General features: G+C 58.5%; 1 protein-coding gene across 1 annotated transcript; it reads right to left on the reverse strand.

Annotated features, from left to right (window-relative positions):
• Positions 1-4,749: 4,749 nt before the first annotated feature.
• On the reverse strand, positions 4,750-7,408 carry LOC128681039 (uncharacterized). Its single transcript, XM_053764581.1, has 2 exons — positions 7,267-7,408; positions 4,750-6,797 (listed from the first exon to the last, which is right to left on the reverse strand). The coding sequence occupies exons 1-2, from the start codon at positions 7,406-7,408 to the stop codon at positions 4,750-4,752; spliced, it is 2,190 nt and encodes a 729-aa protein (XP_053620556.1).
• Positions 7,409-14,673: the final 7,265 nt, after the last annotated feature.

The following is a 14,673-nucleotide window of genomic DNA, read 5'->3' on the forward strand; positions in this document are numbered from 1 at the left end:
TTTTTTTTGTTTTCGCAGGGGAATGCATTTACGCACTGAGTGTGGGACTCCTGGGCCGCTATCCAGCCCAGACTACCCACTAAACCCCTGCGGGTGCCATCGGCCGCTTTACAGGGAGGCGCCTCGGATCTATCTAGCACAAGACGCCTCAGCGACTGGCCGGTCTCTTTCGCCAGAGACCGGACTCACCATTCTCAGGGGCCCACCGACACCTGGTGGACCCCTGCCGACGGGTGGGACTTTAGTCCCACCAATTACGGAGGCGCTTGCAAGCGCGCAAGGTAGCGCCTGCGTCGCACCCCCGTCCGCCTTCTGCGGATCGGCTCCGCGAGGGGGTGGTCCTCGCGGTTCCTTTCCTCGGCCTCCCTCTGTGACATAACAGTCTCACAGAAGGAGGCCACTGCCGCCCAGGCTCCGTCACTCCCGAGCATCGCATTGACGACACTCGGGAGCGACAGATCCACTCCACCGAGCACTGCCACCAGATCGTGGCGCTGCCGACTCCACCTGGGACACTGCTCTAGAACATGTTGAGCAGTGTCCCGAGCCTCGCCACAATCGTGGCAGACCGGCTCGGTCTCCCGCTGGGCCACGCGGTGCAAGTACTCACCGAAGCAGCCATGCCCGGTGAGCACCTGCGTCATGTGGAAGGTGAGAGGCTTGCGCCGCCTCAACATCCATCTCTCCAGGACCTGGCGCAGGGCCTCCACTGTGCGTACACCGTACGTTGCCCGCGCCAGGTCTGCCTCCCACCTCCGCATGAGTTCCGCTTGCCCTCGCAAGCGGACCCGCCGGACCATCTCAGGCGAGGGGTGCTCGCCGATTTCCCTCCTGTTCGCCACAAAGTGGTAAACCTCGGCGAGCACCTCCGCCACCAACTCCCATGGCGGGTCGCCCGCGAGGGCTGTGGCCGCAGAGAACGCCACTGTACGGTACCCCCGTATCGCCCTTACCGCGATCACCTTCTGCGCCTGCCGGAGAAGGCGCTTATTCTCCGCGGCAAGGGCGTCCACCCAAATGGGGGCGCCGTACATCGCCATACTCCGGCACACGCCGGAGTACAGCTTCCGTACAGCGTCGCTGGGCCCACCCAGATTGGGCAGGAGTCGGCCCAGCGACGCAGCCGTCCTGATGATCCTTTGCCCCAGCTCTCGGAAGTGGGGGACAAAGGACCATCTCCCGTCGAGGATGAGGCCCAGGTATTTCATCTGGGCACTCACCCTCAACTCCTCGTTAACCTAACCTAACCTAACCTAACCTAACCTAACCTAACCTAACCTAACCTAACCTTTTTTTTTTTTTTTTTTTTTTTTTTTTTTTTTTTTTTTTTTTTTTTTTTTTTTTTTTTTTTTTTTTTTTTTTTTTTTTTTTTTTTTTTTTTTTTTTTTTGTTTTCGCAGGGGGGAATGCATTTAGGCACCGGCCCCCGGGGACACTGCTCCCGGGGAGTGTGGGACTCCCAGGCCTAGCCCGGACTACCCACTAAACCCCCCTGCGGCGTTTCCGCACCGGCCGTTATTGGGGGCGCCATGGGATCGCGAACATTCTACCACGACGCCCCCCGGCGTTGCCTCACGGCACTATCCTAGCAGACGACGGGCATATTGTGCCCGCCGCCTGCCTCTTCGTCCTCGCCGATGGGGAGGGGCATGCGCTCGTGCCTCGCGCTCCCTTTCAGCAGCCTCCTTCTGCGACATTACCGTTTCGCAGAAGGAGTATACTGCATCCCAGCGTCCCTCGCCGCTCAACATCTTGCTGATGACGTTGTGCAGCGAGAGATCCAGGCCTCCTCCTCCTAGGGCCACTGCTAGGGCCACCCTCTCCTCGGTCCATTTCCCGCAGTCTGCCAGAGTGTGTTGGGCCGTGTCATCCGGCTCCCCACACTCATGACAGACCGGGGTTTCCTCCTTTCCTATTCTGTGCAGGTAATGACCGAAGCACCCGTGTCCGGTCATCACCTGCGTCATCCTGTACGTCAGTTGGCCGTACGTTCTTTCCATCCATTCCTCGAGCGATGGGAGGAGCGCCCCGATGGTTCGAACACCATACGGGGAGTTTTCCAGCTCTACTCGCCATCGCTCTTTCAACCTGTCTACGGCCAACTGACGGACAGTCCTTAATTCTCTTGGGGCGGGCCTTTCCCCCACAGCTCGCCTCCTTGCCCGCTCCCAATATACTTCCGCCTGAACCTTAGCGTCCATATCCCACGGTGGGGTGCCAGCCAGTGCACACGCCGCCGCCCATGCCACCGTTACGTAGGCCCGAGCTATGCGATTGGCCACCACTCTCTGTGGCCTCCGCAGCTGGGCCACGTTGGCTTTGGAGAGCCTATCTGCCCAGATTGGTGCCCCGTACAATGCCATGCTTCGGGTTACACCCGCATATAGCTTGCGGCACGGGGCACTGGGCCCTCCAACATTGGGCAGCAGCCGGCCCATGGCCGACGCAGCACCGACTATCCGGGGAGCCAGTCGTTTGAAGTGCTCCCGGAAGTTCCAGCGTGAGTCCAGGATGATACCCAGGTACTTGATATGCGGTTTCACCTGGACTCGTTCCCCACCGATGGATATGGACGCGCCCTCAGGCGGCTTCCATCCCCTGCTTCCGAAGGCGATGACCTCACACTTGTTGAGGGCCACCCTGAGCCCCAGCAGCCTGACGCGGGTGACCATCAGGTCTGCTGCGACTGCGGCTGCCCTGAGGGTGCTCTCCAGCTTCTCTCCCCAGATGGCCACCATCGTGTCATCTGCATAGCAGATGACAGTCATCCGGGGGAGCAGGGCCCCGCGGATGGCCCAGTCGAAGCCGATGTTCCATAGCAGAGGCCCTAGAACAGACCCCTGGGGAACACCGCAGGTCATCGCCTTGGATTTTACGCCTTCTCTGTCCTCGTAGAGCACCACCCTCTCAGTAAGGTAGTGCCCTACGAGGTTCCTGAGGTAGAGGGGCACCCCATGGTATTTGAGTGCCTCCTCTATTACCTCATATGGGAGGGAGCCGAAGGCATTCGCTATGTCCAGCGAGACACCCACGGCCCCTCCCTTCCGTTCCATTGCGTCCTCCGAGAATATTCGGAGGGCCCCTATCGCGTCAACGGTCGACCGCCCTTTTCTGAATCCGTACTGGCGGTGCGACACGTTGGGCCCGACATTTTCCAGATGCTGGATGATCCGGTTGGCCACAATGCGTTCTAGCATTTTCCCGGTTTCATCCAGCATCAGTAGGGGCCTCCACCCCGAGGGGGAGTCCTCGGGCCGGCTCTCCTTCCTGAGTAGGCAGAGCTTGCCCTCCTTCCACGGTTTGGGGAACCGTCCTGATGACAAACAGTCATCAAAGAGCTGTCTGAGACGGCTCCCCAGGTGTTTTAAGGCCACCGGTAGAACCAGACCAGGGACGCCATCTGGGCCAGGGGCCTTTTTGCAGGCCATTAGGCGCGCTACTCCCTGGTCAAATTCCTCAGTCGTCACCGGTGGCACTTCCGTCGTGATGGACTCCCGCTCGGGGGCCGACATTCTCGGAGGAACGAATGTTTGGGCCGTTGGGAATAGGCCTTCGACAATCCTATTAAGGAGATCCGGCTCTAAGGAGGCTGTGGGGGGGGCGTGGCGCATCTTGTTGCGCACTACCCTATATGGCCTCCCCCACGGGTCCCTGTCGAGTGTGGCCAGAAACGCCTCGTGGGCTTCCTCCTTAGCCTTAGTGATTGCCATCGACAGGGATTTTTTAGCCTCCTGGAGGGCAGCATGGAGTCGCTCCTCCTCTCCAGCTACCCAGTTCCGTCGCCGCCTGCATCGGGTGTAGTTACGACGGGCGCGGTTACTGAGACGTCGGAGTTCAGCAATGTCCTCCGACCACCAGTGAACCCGCGCCTTTGCAGGCAACGGGCCGGACCTCCTCATGGATGCGTCACACACCTCAGTGAGTGACACGCGAAAGCCTATTGCCCTTTCCTCCACACCAAGGGACCGGCTTGGTGTGGGTTCTCTCCATTCGATAATCATGGCAGCCTCTTCAGCCAGGTCCCTGTCGAGACTTGCCATATTCCACCTGGGGAACCCTTGCCGCCCCCCCTCGTCCCGACCGGGCATTTGGGAACAGGGCATGTTGGAGACCGTCGTCCTTATATATAAATGGTCGGAGAGGGTCTCGACATCCTCCAGGACACGCCAATTCGCCACCCGCGCGGCAATGGCCGGGGTCGCAAACGTCACATCAACTATCGACTCCCCGTTCCGCCGCACACAGGTAGCGGCGTTGCCCCGGTTTAGGACTTCAAGCCCCACTCCCACCGCCCAGTCATAGAGGGCTTCCCCCCTTGGGCTGGCGACGGGAGAACCCCATGCCGTGTGTTTCGCGTTGAGGTCTCCCATCAGCATGACAGGTGTCGGCGCTATGCTCCCGATCGTCCTACCCACTCTCTCAAGGAGGTCTTCGAAGTCACGAAGCGGCTCGTTGGGGGAGAAGTATGCAGCAATTATTGCGATAACTCCCCATCTCACCGCCACGTAACCTCTACCACTCACAATTTTCGAGAGAGGTGGGTGGTTTCCGATTTGGGGAGCAGTAACCGCCACCAGCCCCTCAGTGTCGCCAGCCCAGTTGGAAAGCGGGGGGACGTAATAGGGTTCCGACACTATGGCAGCGCCAATGCCCCACTCCGCCACGTGCTGGACTAGGAGGTCTTGGGCACGGGCGCAGTGGTTGACATTGGCCTGCAGAACTTCCAGGTGGTGGGAGGGTCGTGTTGGCATTAATGTTCCATTAGTCGACCCTCCGAGACCTCCCTCGTAGCCAGGGCCGTCTTACCCCTGGTGCGTGGGGGGTTGCAGGCCTTTCCCCCCATTACGTGCCCCGCCGGGAGCTTTGCGGCGTGGCACACGGCACACCATGGCTCCTTGGCGCTACATTCCACCGTCATGTGGCCCGTTTGGCCGCATCGGTGGCACACATTGGATCTGTCCACCGGAGACGGACAGAGGGCCCTAGTGTGGCCCAAGCCCATGCAGCGGAAGCATCGCATGGGCAGGGCCTCGAGCCCCTTGATTTTGGCGGCCGACCATCCGACCAGTAGGCGTCCGGCTTTGATCAAATTGTTGGCGGCTGCTACAGGGCAAGTTAGAATAGACGCCCCGGTCTGGTCAGGTGCCGTGCGAATAGCGCCAACCCTTATCTGTCCCGGTGGACAGTTTCCAGCTTCAGCTGCAGCTTCCTTTAGGGACTCCTGGGTCACTGACTCATCGAAGCCATAAATTTTTATTTGTGCCGTTTTATATGGCCGTGATATTTGGGCTTCATCGCCCACCATCTCCCTTAATTTTTCGGCCAGGGTGTCAGCGGAGACCGCACTGTGAGCTCCGGGGATCTCAATAATGCGAGCCCCGGTAGCAGTTCTCCTTACCGCCACGTGGTCCACCCCAATGGACGGTAGCTTAAGGGTGGTGACCCTGGCCATAACTGCTTTGTAATCCATTTTGGATTCCGGCCGTAGGGTTACCACCACCGCCGACGACTTTGGTGGGGTGAACATTTTCTTAGGTGGCGGCTTCGCAGACACCCCGGGGGTTCGGACCTGGGCTTGGGTGGGTTTCAGCTTGTCAGGGGGGGAATTTTTTCCGTGCCCCTTGCCTTTTCCCCTCTTGCCTTTTTTCTTTTTCACCACAGTGGCCCATCCTTCCTTCTCCTGGTTGGTCAGAGGAGCTTCAGTTGTCTGAGAGGGGCCAGGCTGTGGCTCTTCCTCCTGCGGCTGTGGCCTGCGACGGGTTGTATTTCGCGCCGCTGGTCCAGGTCTTGCGGATGACATTAGTGTTGTTGGCCGTTTCTCTTCATGGTTTTGGCGTTCAACCTCATTTGGCCTCTTATCTGTCGTAAGGGGCGGGCGCATAATCGGCTCGGGAGCAAGAATGCCCCTTTTTTCAGCCTCCTTAAGCCGATCCGTAACCATGCCCCCCAATCTCAGAAACAGGTCCCTTTCTAAGGATTCCTTAAAGTCCGCAAGGACTTCTTGGATTTCGGTCCTTGTGATTCCCGTCCCTGAGGTTAAAGGCGCAGCCGCCTTTTCGGAGTAGGCCGTACGGAGCGCCTTTGTTTCCTTCTGTAGAAGTTCTAGCTGTTCCCTCATCCTTTTATTGTCCGCTGTGAGTATTCGAACTGCTTCCGATTCCACCTGTTGGGCCTCGATTTTCTCGGCAGCTTCCAATATTTGTTGGCAGGACTCTTTCATGGCCCGCCACACCGTCCCTTTGAGGTTTCCGGACTTATCGGCTTCTTCGAGCACCCTGTTGGCAGCAGCCCGGACCACCCCCAAGTGCTCGTCCACTACAGTGGCGCGTTTACGGCCTTCAGTTGCGCCTTGTGTGCGCCGCATACCTGGTGTGCGAGGCCGGCCCCTGATGGCGGTGTTGATTTTAGGACCTCGTTCCATAGCTCCTGATACTTCCGGTGCTTTCCTTTTCAGGGGAGCACTACCCCTGCCACCTCTGTTCTCCTCGTTCAGCAAAGCCTCTGGGAGACTAGAGTCGCTGTCGTTGTCAGAGTCCGTCTGGACTGATTGTTGAGAGGGACTTGCGTCCCTATGGCGGTTGATGCCCCCCCCAGATACGGTGAGGCTGTCCACATCCGAAGATGCAGAGAGGGATTCTCCAGCGAAGCTGGTACCCTCCTGGGGTAAATAGTTTTTGTCACTCGCCATTTCATATTTTCCTTTTTTGATCAGGGTGAGGTCCCTGACTCCTCCTACACTCATGTGAGCGCTCGGGACGGGGTTCCCCCCCCGCCATTCATCCCATCGGCACGCCAGACCTTGGGATTGGGGTTATTTTTGATGAGGTTTTCTTCCTCGCGGCGCTGGCTTTTAATAGCACAGCACCCTCGGCCCCAGTATTTGGGGTAACGAGTTGCCCGACGCAGGTCCACGTCCAAGACCTGAACGCCGCGCAAGCCACATCTGCTGCTCACTGTCTGATTGTTCAGACAGGAGAGAGTGGCTGGTTTGCAGGATATTGGCCAACAACCAACAAGACCCCGCATAACGGAGAGTTGTTGGCTGCCGCCCAGGGTGCACCGTCCCAAATCCCTTGTCAGCCACCGCTCTAACCGAATCCAAGAGGATTAAGAGAGAGAGGTAAACGTTCAAGGGAATGGGCACTCGAGGAGGTTTCCCGCACTTAGCACCCCAACCTAACCTTTTTTTTTTTTTTTTTTTTTTTTCTCGTGTGGAAAACGCCTCCGCGTGCCCGGCGCCGGGGCATAGCGCCGGGGTATGTCCGACTTGCACGGACTAAAAACCACACGGTGTCCTTCTCGGCTTTCGGGCCGAGGCTGCGGGATCGCTCGCGCATGCACAACGCGGCCTCGGCAAAGCTTTGGTCCACCATCGCGGACCTCTTCAATTTAGGAGCTTTACTCCTCATCCGTCTCGTTGGGCGGTCGCACCGGACACCAGTGCTCCCGCGCCTTCTTGGCCTGTGGCTGATCAGGCGTCGGACTGCCCCGTCCGGCGCCCGCAGGCCGGACCTTATGGTGGTCTAAGGTCCATATTTGCGCGCCTCCTACGGCGCACATTGCGTGCTCGGCGAGATGGTACAGTACTCGTCGCCTCTCTCACTCTTTCCGCTTCCTCCTTGGTCTCCATGACAGCCTCACAAAACTCTGCGACGGCCTGCCAAGCAGCTTCACTTTCGACCATTTTATCGAGCACCGTTGACAGCTCGAGGTCTTGTACGCCCAGTGTTGCGACGGTGTTTTGCCGCTCTTCTTCCCACGCCGGACAAACGGCCAAAGTATGGGCAGCTGTGTCTGTTTCGGCATCACAGTGATGGCAGCTCTCGTTTTCCTCCCGGCCGATCCGACACAGGTACTTCCCGAAGCAGCCATGCCCCGAGAGTACCTGTGTCAGTCTATAGGAGAGACTGCCGTGCCGTCTATTTACCCACTCCGCCAGTACTGGACGGAGGGCCGAGATGGTGTATTGCCCGGCGCTGGGCTGGGCCAGTTTCTCGTCCCACTCCTCGATGGTCACGCTGCGCAACCTCATCCTCTGCCCGTTCACCTCCGACGGTGCTTGTGGTTGACCCTGTTGCAACATCTGCTGCCGCCAGGTATACAACTGGGCGAGGGCTTTAGCCTCTAAACTCCAGGGCGGTGTTCCCGCCAGGGCGCATGCTGCTTCACCCGACACTGTGCAATAACCGCGAATGACTCGTATGGCCATCAGACGTTGTGGTCTTTGCAAAACAGCCGCGTTCCGGGCAGATAGACTCGGTCCCCAGATCGGTGCACCGTACATCGCCATCGATCTCACCACTCCCGTAAATAGGTTCCTACATGCGACGCTTGGTCCGCCCAGGTTTGGCAGGAGGCGGGACATCGCAGCCGCCGTCTTGGTGAGTTTGGGCGCCAAAAGATCAAAGTGGCGCCTGAAATCCCATCGGCTGTCAAGGACTAAACCGAGGTACTTGAGAGTCGACCCGACGTCGATACGGACCCCTCCCACAATAATATGGGCGTCAGAGGTCGGTGCCGCTCGGGGACCATGAAAAAGTAGGGCTTCCGACTTGCGGAGGGCCACCTCCAGTCCCAGCCGTCTTATTCGGCCTACGATTTGAGCGACTCCGGCAGTGGCCACCATAGCAGCCTGCCTATACGATTTGGCCCGCACGGTGACTAGGGTGTCGTCGGCATAACAATGTAGCGCGACACCAGGAAGTACGGTCCCGCGCAGGACCCAGTCGTAGCCGATGTTCCACAGGAGCGGTCCGAGGACCGACCCCTGTGGAACACCACACGACATTTGCCTCTGTTCAGGGCCGTTGAGGCCCGGGTAGACTACCGCTCTGTCACTGAGGTATGCGTCTATAATTCGGCGAAGATATGCCGGCACACCATGGTATTTCAGCGCCTCCCTTATGGTAGCCCAGGGCAAGGTGTTGAAGGCGTTTGCAATGTCTAAAGACACCGCCAGCACCACCTCACCCCGGGACGTCGCTTCACTGGCCAAACGTTGGACACCAGAAATAGCGTCTATCGTCGACCGACAGCGGCGAAAGCCAAATTGGTTCTCGGCAAGATCCGGTCCCACCCTGCTCAAATGCTCGACGATTCGATCTGCAATCACCTTTTCCAACATTTTGTCCACCTCATCAAGCAGTACAACTGGCCTATAGGCCGAGGGGGACTCTGCCGGGCGACCCTCTTTTCGTAGGAGCACCAGTTTCCCCGTCTTCCACCTAATAGGAAACCGTCCCTGCTCTAGGCAGGCTGTGAGGAGCTGACGGAATCGGGTCCCAAGAGTCCCGAGGGCCAGCACGAGCGCAACACCCGGGATACCATCCGGACCCGGGGCCGTGTTCTTCCTCTTCATCCTGCCTATCGCGACTTCCAGTTCCTCTTCGGAGACGGGGGGAACAGTGCCAATCTCTTCATTTAGGTCGTTTAACCGCATTGCCGGTGGCACAAAATCAGATCGACCCGCCGGGAATAGGGCACTCACCACGTCGTTCACCAGTTGTGGCGGCATACTCTGGGTTAGGGGAGGAGCCCATGGGCGAAGTTTCCCCCGCACCAACAGGTAGGGGCGCCCCCACGGATCTCTGTCCAGAGTCGCCAATAGCTCTTCTCGCGCCCTGTCTTTGGCAGTGCGAATGGCCACCTGGAGTTCTTCCTTTGCCGCTCTATACTCCTCGTAGAGTTCCGCCTCGCGAGCAGCTGTATCTGCGGTGCGGCGACGTCTTCTCCTATGACGAGCATAGAGGCGGCGACGAAATATGCACCTTCGCCGGAGTTGGGCAATCTCTTGGGACCACCAGTATACTTGCCGTCGGGACGGTGCTCTCCGTACTCTGGGCATCGCCGCGTCGCACACAGCGGTTAACGTGTCCCTAAACCATTCCGCCTCCTCATCCACGTTTATAGGCTCAGCAGGAGGTGCCGACGCCCAGGCCTGTACTATCGTCACTTCCTTTAGCAGCTCCTTGTCGATCCGTTTTATGGCCCAACGGGGGCTGCTTACGTCAAGTCCGGTAGGCGTAGCTGGCTGGCCGGAGGTCTGGGCGGAGACACTGAACCGAATATACCGGTGGTCAGAGAGCGTCTCCACCTCCTCAACAACCCGCCAGTCCGCAATTCGTCGAGATAGGGAGGGGCTGGCGAACGTTAGATCAACAATTGAGCCACCCCTTTGTCGAATACAAGTGTGGGTCGTTCCCCGGTTCATGAGTGTGAGACCGAGTTGCAACGCCCACTCCTCAACTAGCTCGCCTCTCGCGTCCGCAACCGGGGAGCCCCACGCCAAGGACTTGGCGTTGAAGTCCCCGGCCACGATCACGGGGCGAGGATGGCTGCTGACCACGACAGATCCTAAACGTATGAGAAATGCCTCATAGTCGGCTAGAGCCCTGTTGGGCGAAAAATACACGCCGACCACTACGCAATCCCCTATCCGCGCTGCAACAAACCCGTCGTCCCTGGTGATGTTTTCAGGGAATTGCGAGCCTGAGGAAGGCGACGAGATGATGGCCACCGAGCAGCTAGCATCCCCCACCCAATCGTCACGAGGCGGAACAAAGTATGGCTCCGCAACTATCGCCACTTTGACACCCCACTCCGCCATGCTCTGACACAGAAGGTCTTGTGCTCTGGCAGAGTGGTTGATGTTGCACTGCAAGAATGTCGTAATTTGAGACATTATGGACATTCCATCTCAAAAGGTTCCACACCTTGTGACGATTCGGTGGGGGGTATTTTAGGCCGAGAGGCTGGGGCCTTTTTGGGTGTCTTGCCCGTCTTCTTATTGGCTGCCTTACATAGTTTACTGCCGATTGCATGATCGGCGGGCTTATTGGCCTCCGCGCATACGGGGCAATGGGGCGCCGCAGAACACGTCCTGGCCTCGTGGCCTCGTTTGCCACATCGGAAACAGAGGCCACTACAGTCTACCGCAGAATTGCATTGCGTCGCCACATGCTCACCCGTGATGCATCTGTAGCAGCGCATCGGCCTTTGCTTTAACAGCTTAACACTGGCAGACACCCAGCCAACTAGGAGCCGACGGCCATCCTCCAGCTTTTTAGCCACAGTCACCGGGCACGCTACAATCGAGGTCCCCATACCACGCGGTGCACGACGAATCTCGCCTACTTTAAGGTCCAGTTCAGAGCAAGCTCCAGCCTTGGCCAGTGCTGCTGTCAGCTCTTCCCTAGTCACGGAATCATCCAGGCCAGATATTCGCAGGTCTACCCGCTTTACCGGTCTGGAGACCTTCACTTCCTCCGGATTCAGGGCTTGCCTCAGCTTGTCGGCCAAGGCGTCGGCTAGGGGGCCACTAGAACTGCCGGGCACCTGCAAGAGACGGGCACCAGTGGCCGTGACCTTGCACCGCATGCCCTCGATACCCAAGCTCACAGTATCCACCTGACTTTTTGCTCGACCCAACACCTCCTCATATGTCACGCCATTTTGAGAAGCGTGCGGCTGCAGGGTCAAAACAACCGCTGCTGACCGGGGCGGGCGAAGCCTGGCTTCCTGCCGTTTCTTCTTCTGGGCCTCTTTTCTAGTGGCCTTCTTTTGGGACTTCTTTTGACCCACAGTTTGCCAGGCACCCTCTTCCGCTTGCTGTGGGGCAGCTGCCGCGGCCGCATCAGGTGCAGTCTTGGAAGACTTGGCCTTCTTCCTTTTAGCCTTCTTGGTTTTAGCTGGGGCTGTGCTTGTACTCGGCTGAGAGGGCGGGATGTCGACCGCCTGCGATACCTGTTCCACAGGAGTCTCTGCCAAAGTCGGCCTGGCCGCTGTCTTCTCGGCAAACGTGGCCATAGTTGGAGCTCTACCTTTGCTGCCCCGGTCAGAGGCCAATGTGGGTCTGAGGACTTTCCCCTCCAAAAAGTTTACTTTCGTAAGGACCTCTTCCCTGAATCGACCGAGTTCTTCTTTAAGGAGACTCGTCAGCTGTTTCTCCAGTGCTGGCGTGTCCCGCGGCGCTTCAGTCTCAGGCTGAGCTGAGCGCTTCGACTTGTAGACCTCCGTTCGAATCTCGTCTAACTCTTGACGAAGGTCAGCCATCTCCTGTTTTAGGCGAGCGTTCTCCGCCTGCAAGCGGCGCGTCTCGCTGGAGGTACATCTCTCCATTAGCTCGTGTGCTAAGTCTTCGATTGAGGCTGCCGCATCCTTGAGGGTCTTCTGGGCGGTGCCCTTCAGGCCTTTGGACATCTTCCCAACCGCTCTTATTGCCGCAACAGAGTTGTTCAGCCTCTCCTCTATAGACCCGGCAGTTAGGTCTTCCGGCTCGAATTCCGCCTCAGACCGAGTGGAGGCGCGTGACGCTGCCCTCTCACTCCTGACCGCCACCTTTTTGGCGGCTTCAGCCAACTGCCGATCCTCCTCACCGATGCGGACCTTCAGAAACTCGGCACGACGTGTAGCCTGAAGAGCCTCCCTTGCCTTCCCGAGGCCAATACATTCGCCGGTTGTCGGCGGTCTTCCTCTACCTCTCTTACCGCGCTGAGCGCGCGCCTGTGGAGGATTATCCTCATCCGTCGCAGAACTCAATTCCGGGCTCTCCGTGTTCCGCCGTTTCCTGAAGAAGCGGGACTGTCCGCAACCACTACTGGCACTCTTAACACTCATTTCAGAGTCTGAAACCTGTGCGACAACATCTCCCGCATTTTTTCCCACCACTTCGTCTCCCACCACTTCGTCTCCCATCACATCGTCTCCTACTACTGCATCAACAATTGCGTCCGAAGGCGCAAGGCGTAAATTGCCCCCCCCAGAATACGAGGGGCAGCCGGTGTCATTAGACACCGGGGTGGATTCTCCGACCGCGGTGCGGCCGGTACCACCCTGGGGTAGATTTTCTTTATTCACGACTTGCATTTTTTGAACGTTCCTTTTTTTAATTCAGGTGTGCGGTCACCCTAGCATTGACCTAAGCTCAATTACCCGATCCCACCCCAAACGACTGATTTTTCGAGTGGTTTACTCCACCGGACAGACTGAGGAAGAAAGGAAGGAAAAGGGGGAAAGGATAGAGCGATCCGCATCACCAGTCGACTCTCATTATGAGAGAAGTACCGGGAGCAGACCGACTCTTTAAGGATGGGAAGAGGACAGAGGGAAAGGAGGGAAAGGATTGCAGGACATTGGCCAGCAACCAACAAGACCCCGTAGGGAGTTATTGATTGCCGTTTCCAGGGTGCACCGTCCTGAGCCCTTGTTAGCCCATTAAAGCTTTCAAGGGATCAGGCACTCGGGGAGGTTTCCTGCACTAGCACCCCACCCCAACCTAACCTAACCTAACCTAACCTAACCTAACCTAACCTAACCTAACCTAACCTAACCTAACCTAACCTAACCTTTTTTTTTTTTTTTTTTTTTTTTTTTTTTTTTTTTTTTTTTTTTTTTTTTTTTTTTTTTTTTTTTTTTTTGTTTTCGCAGGGGAATGCATTTACGCACTGAGTGTGGGACTCCTGGGCCGCTATCCAGCCCAGACTACCCACTAAACCCCTGCGGGTGCCATCGGCCGCTTTACAGGGAGGCGCCTCGGATCTATCTAACACAAGACGCCTCAGCGACTGGCCGGTCTCTTTCGCCAGAGACCGGACTCACCATTCTCAGGGGCCCACCGACACCTGGTGGACCCCTGCCGTCGGGTGGGACTAGTCCCACCGATTTAGGGGGGCGCCTGCAGGCGCGCAAGGTAGCGCCTGCGTCGCACCCCCGTCCGCCTTCTGCGGATCGGCTCCGCGAGGGGGTGGTCCTCGCGGTTCCTTTCCTCGGCCTCACACACACCGCTGTGAAAGCGTCGCCGAGACGGTCAGCCGCGTCGTCCACCCCCATTCCGTCTAGAGGCGGGAGGCTCCAGCGGCCGACGATGGCCGCCTCTTCCGCCAGCTCCCGGTCAAGCCGCGTAAGGGCCCAGCGCAGGAACCGGCTGCGCACCCGGGACGATGATGCCGCCTGACATTGGGGGGCGGCCGACACCTCGAACCGAATATACAAGTGGTCCGAGAGTGTCTCCACCCCCCCTTCCACCCTCCAGTCCGACACGGAGCGCGCGGCGGAGGGGGTGGCGAACGTCAAGTCCACCACCGATCCGCCCGTCCGTCGCACGCACGTGTGGGCTGTCCCCTGTTTAGGAGAGACAGCCCCGCGGCCAGCGCCCACTCTTCCACCTTTCGCCCCTTGGGCTCCGTGGCCGGGTTCCCCCACGCCGTTGATTTGGCGTTGAAGTCACCGGCCACGAAGACCTTTAGGGGCGCTAACCGCCTTATTTCCGGCCCCAGGGCATCCAAGAACCGCTCCAGGGCCGGCAAATCCCGGTTCGGGGAGAAGTAAACACCAATTATGGCGTACTCTCCCCGAACCGCCACCACAAAGCCGTTCCCTCTCTTCTTAATCGCGAGGGGAGGGGCGGCACCAGGCCTAGCCACGATGGCCACGAGGCCATCCAGATCCCCCGCCCAGTGAGGCAGGGAGGGAACCGCGTACGGCTCCGCGACCACCGCGACATCCAAATCCCACTCCGCCATGGATTGCAGGAGGAGATCCTGCGCCCTAGCGGAGTGGTTGAGGTTGGCCTGGAGGAAGGTGACCCCCATCACTCCTCCATTTGGCCGACTGGCGCCTCCCCTTGCCTTCCCTCGCGCGGAGGAGGGGACGGCCCTTTCCCTCGGATCGGGGGTGG

Source organism: Plodia interpunctella, chromosome 26 (genome assembly GCF_027563975.2).
Source record: "Plodia interpunctella isolate USDA-ARS_2022_Savannah chromosome 26, ilPloInte3.2, whole genome shotgun sequence".
In the NCBI taxonomy this organism is placed as follows: Eukaryota; Metazoa; Arthropoda; class Insecta; order Lepidoptera; family Pyralidae; genus Plodia; species Plodia interpunctella.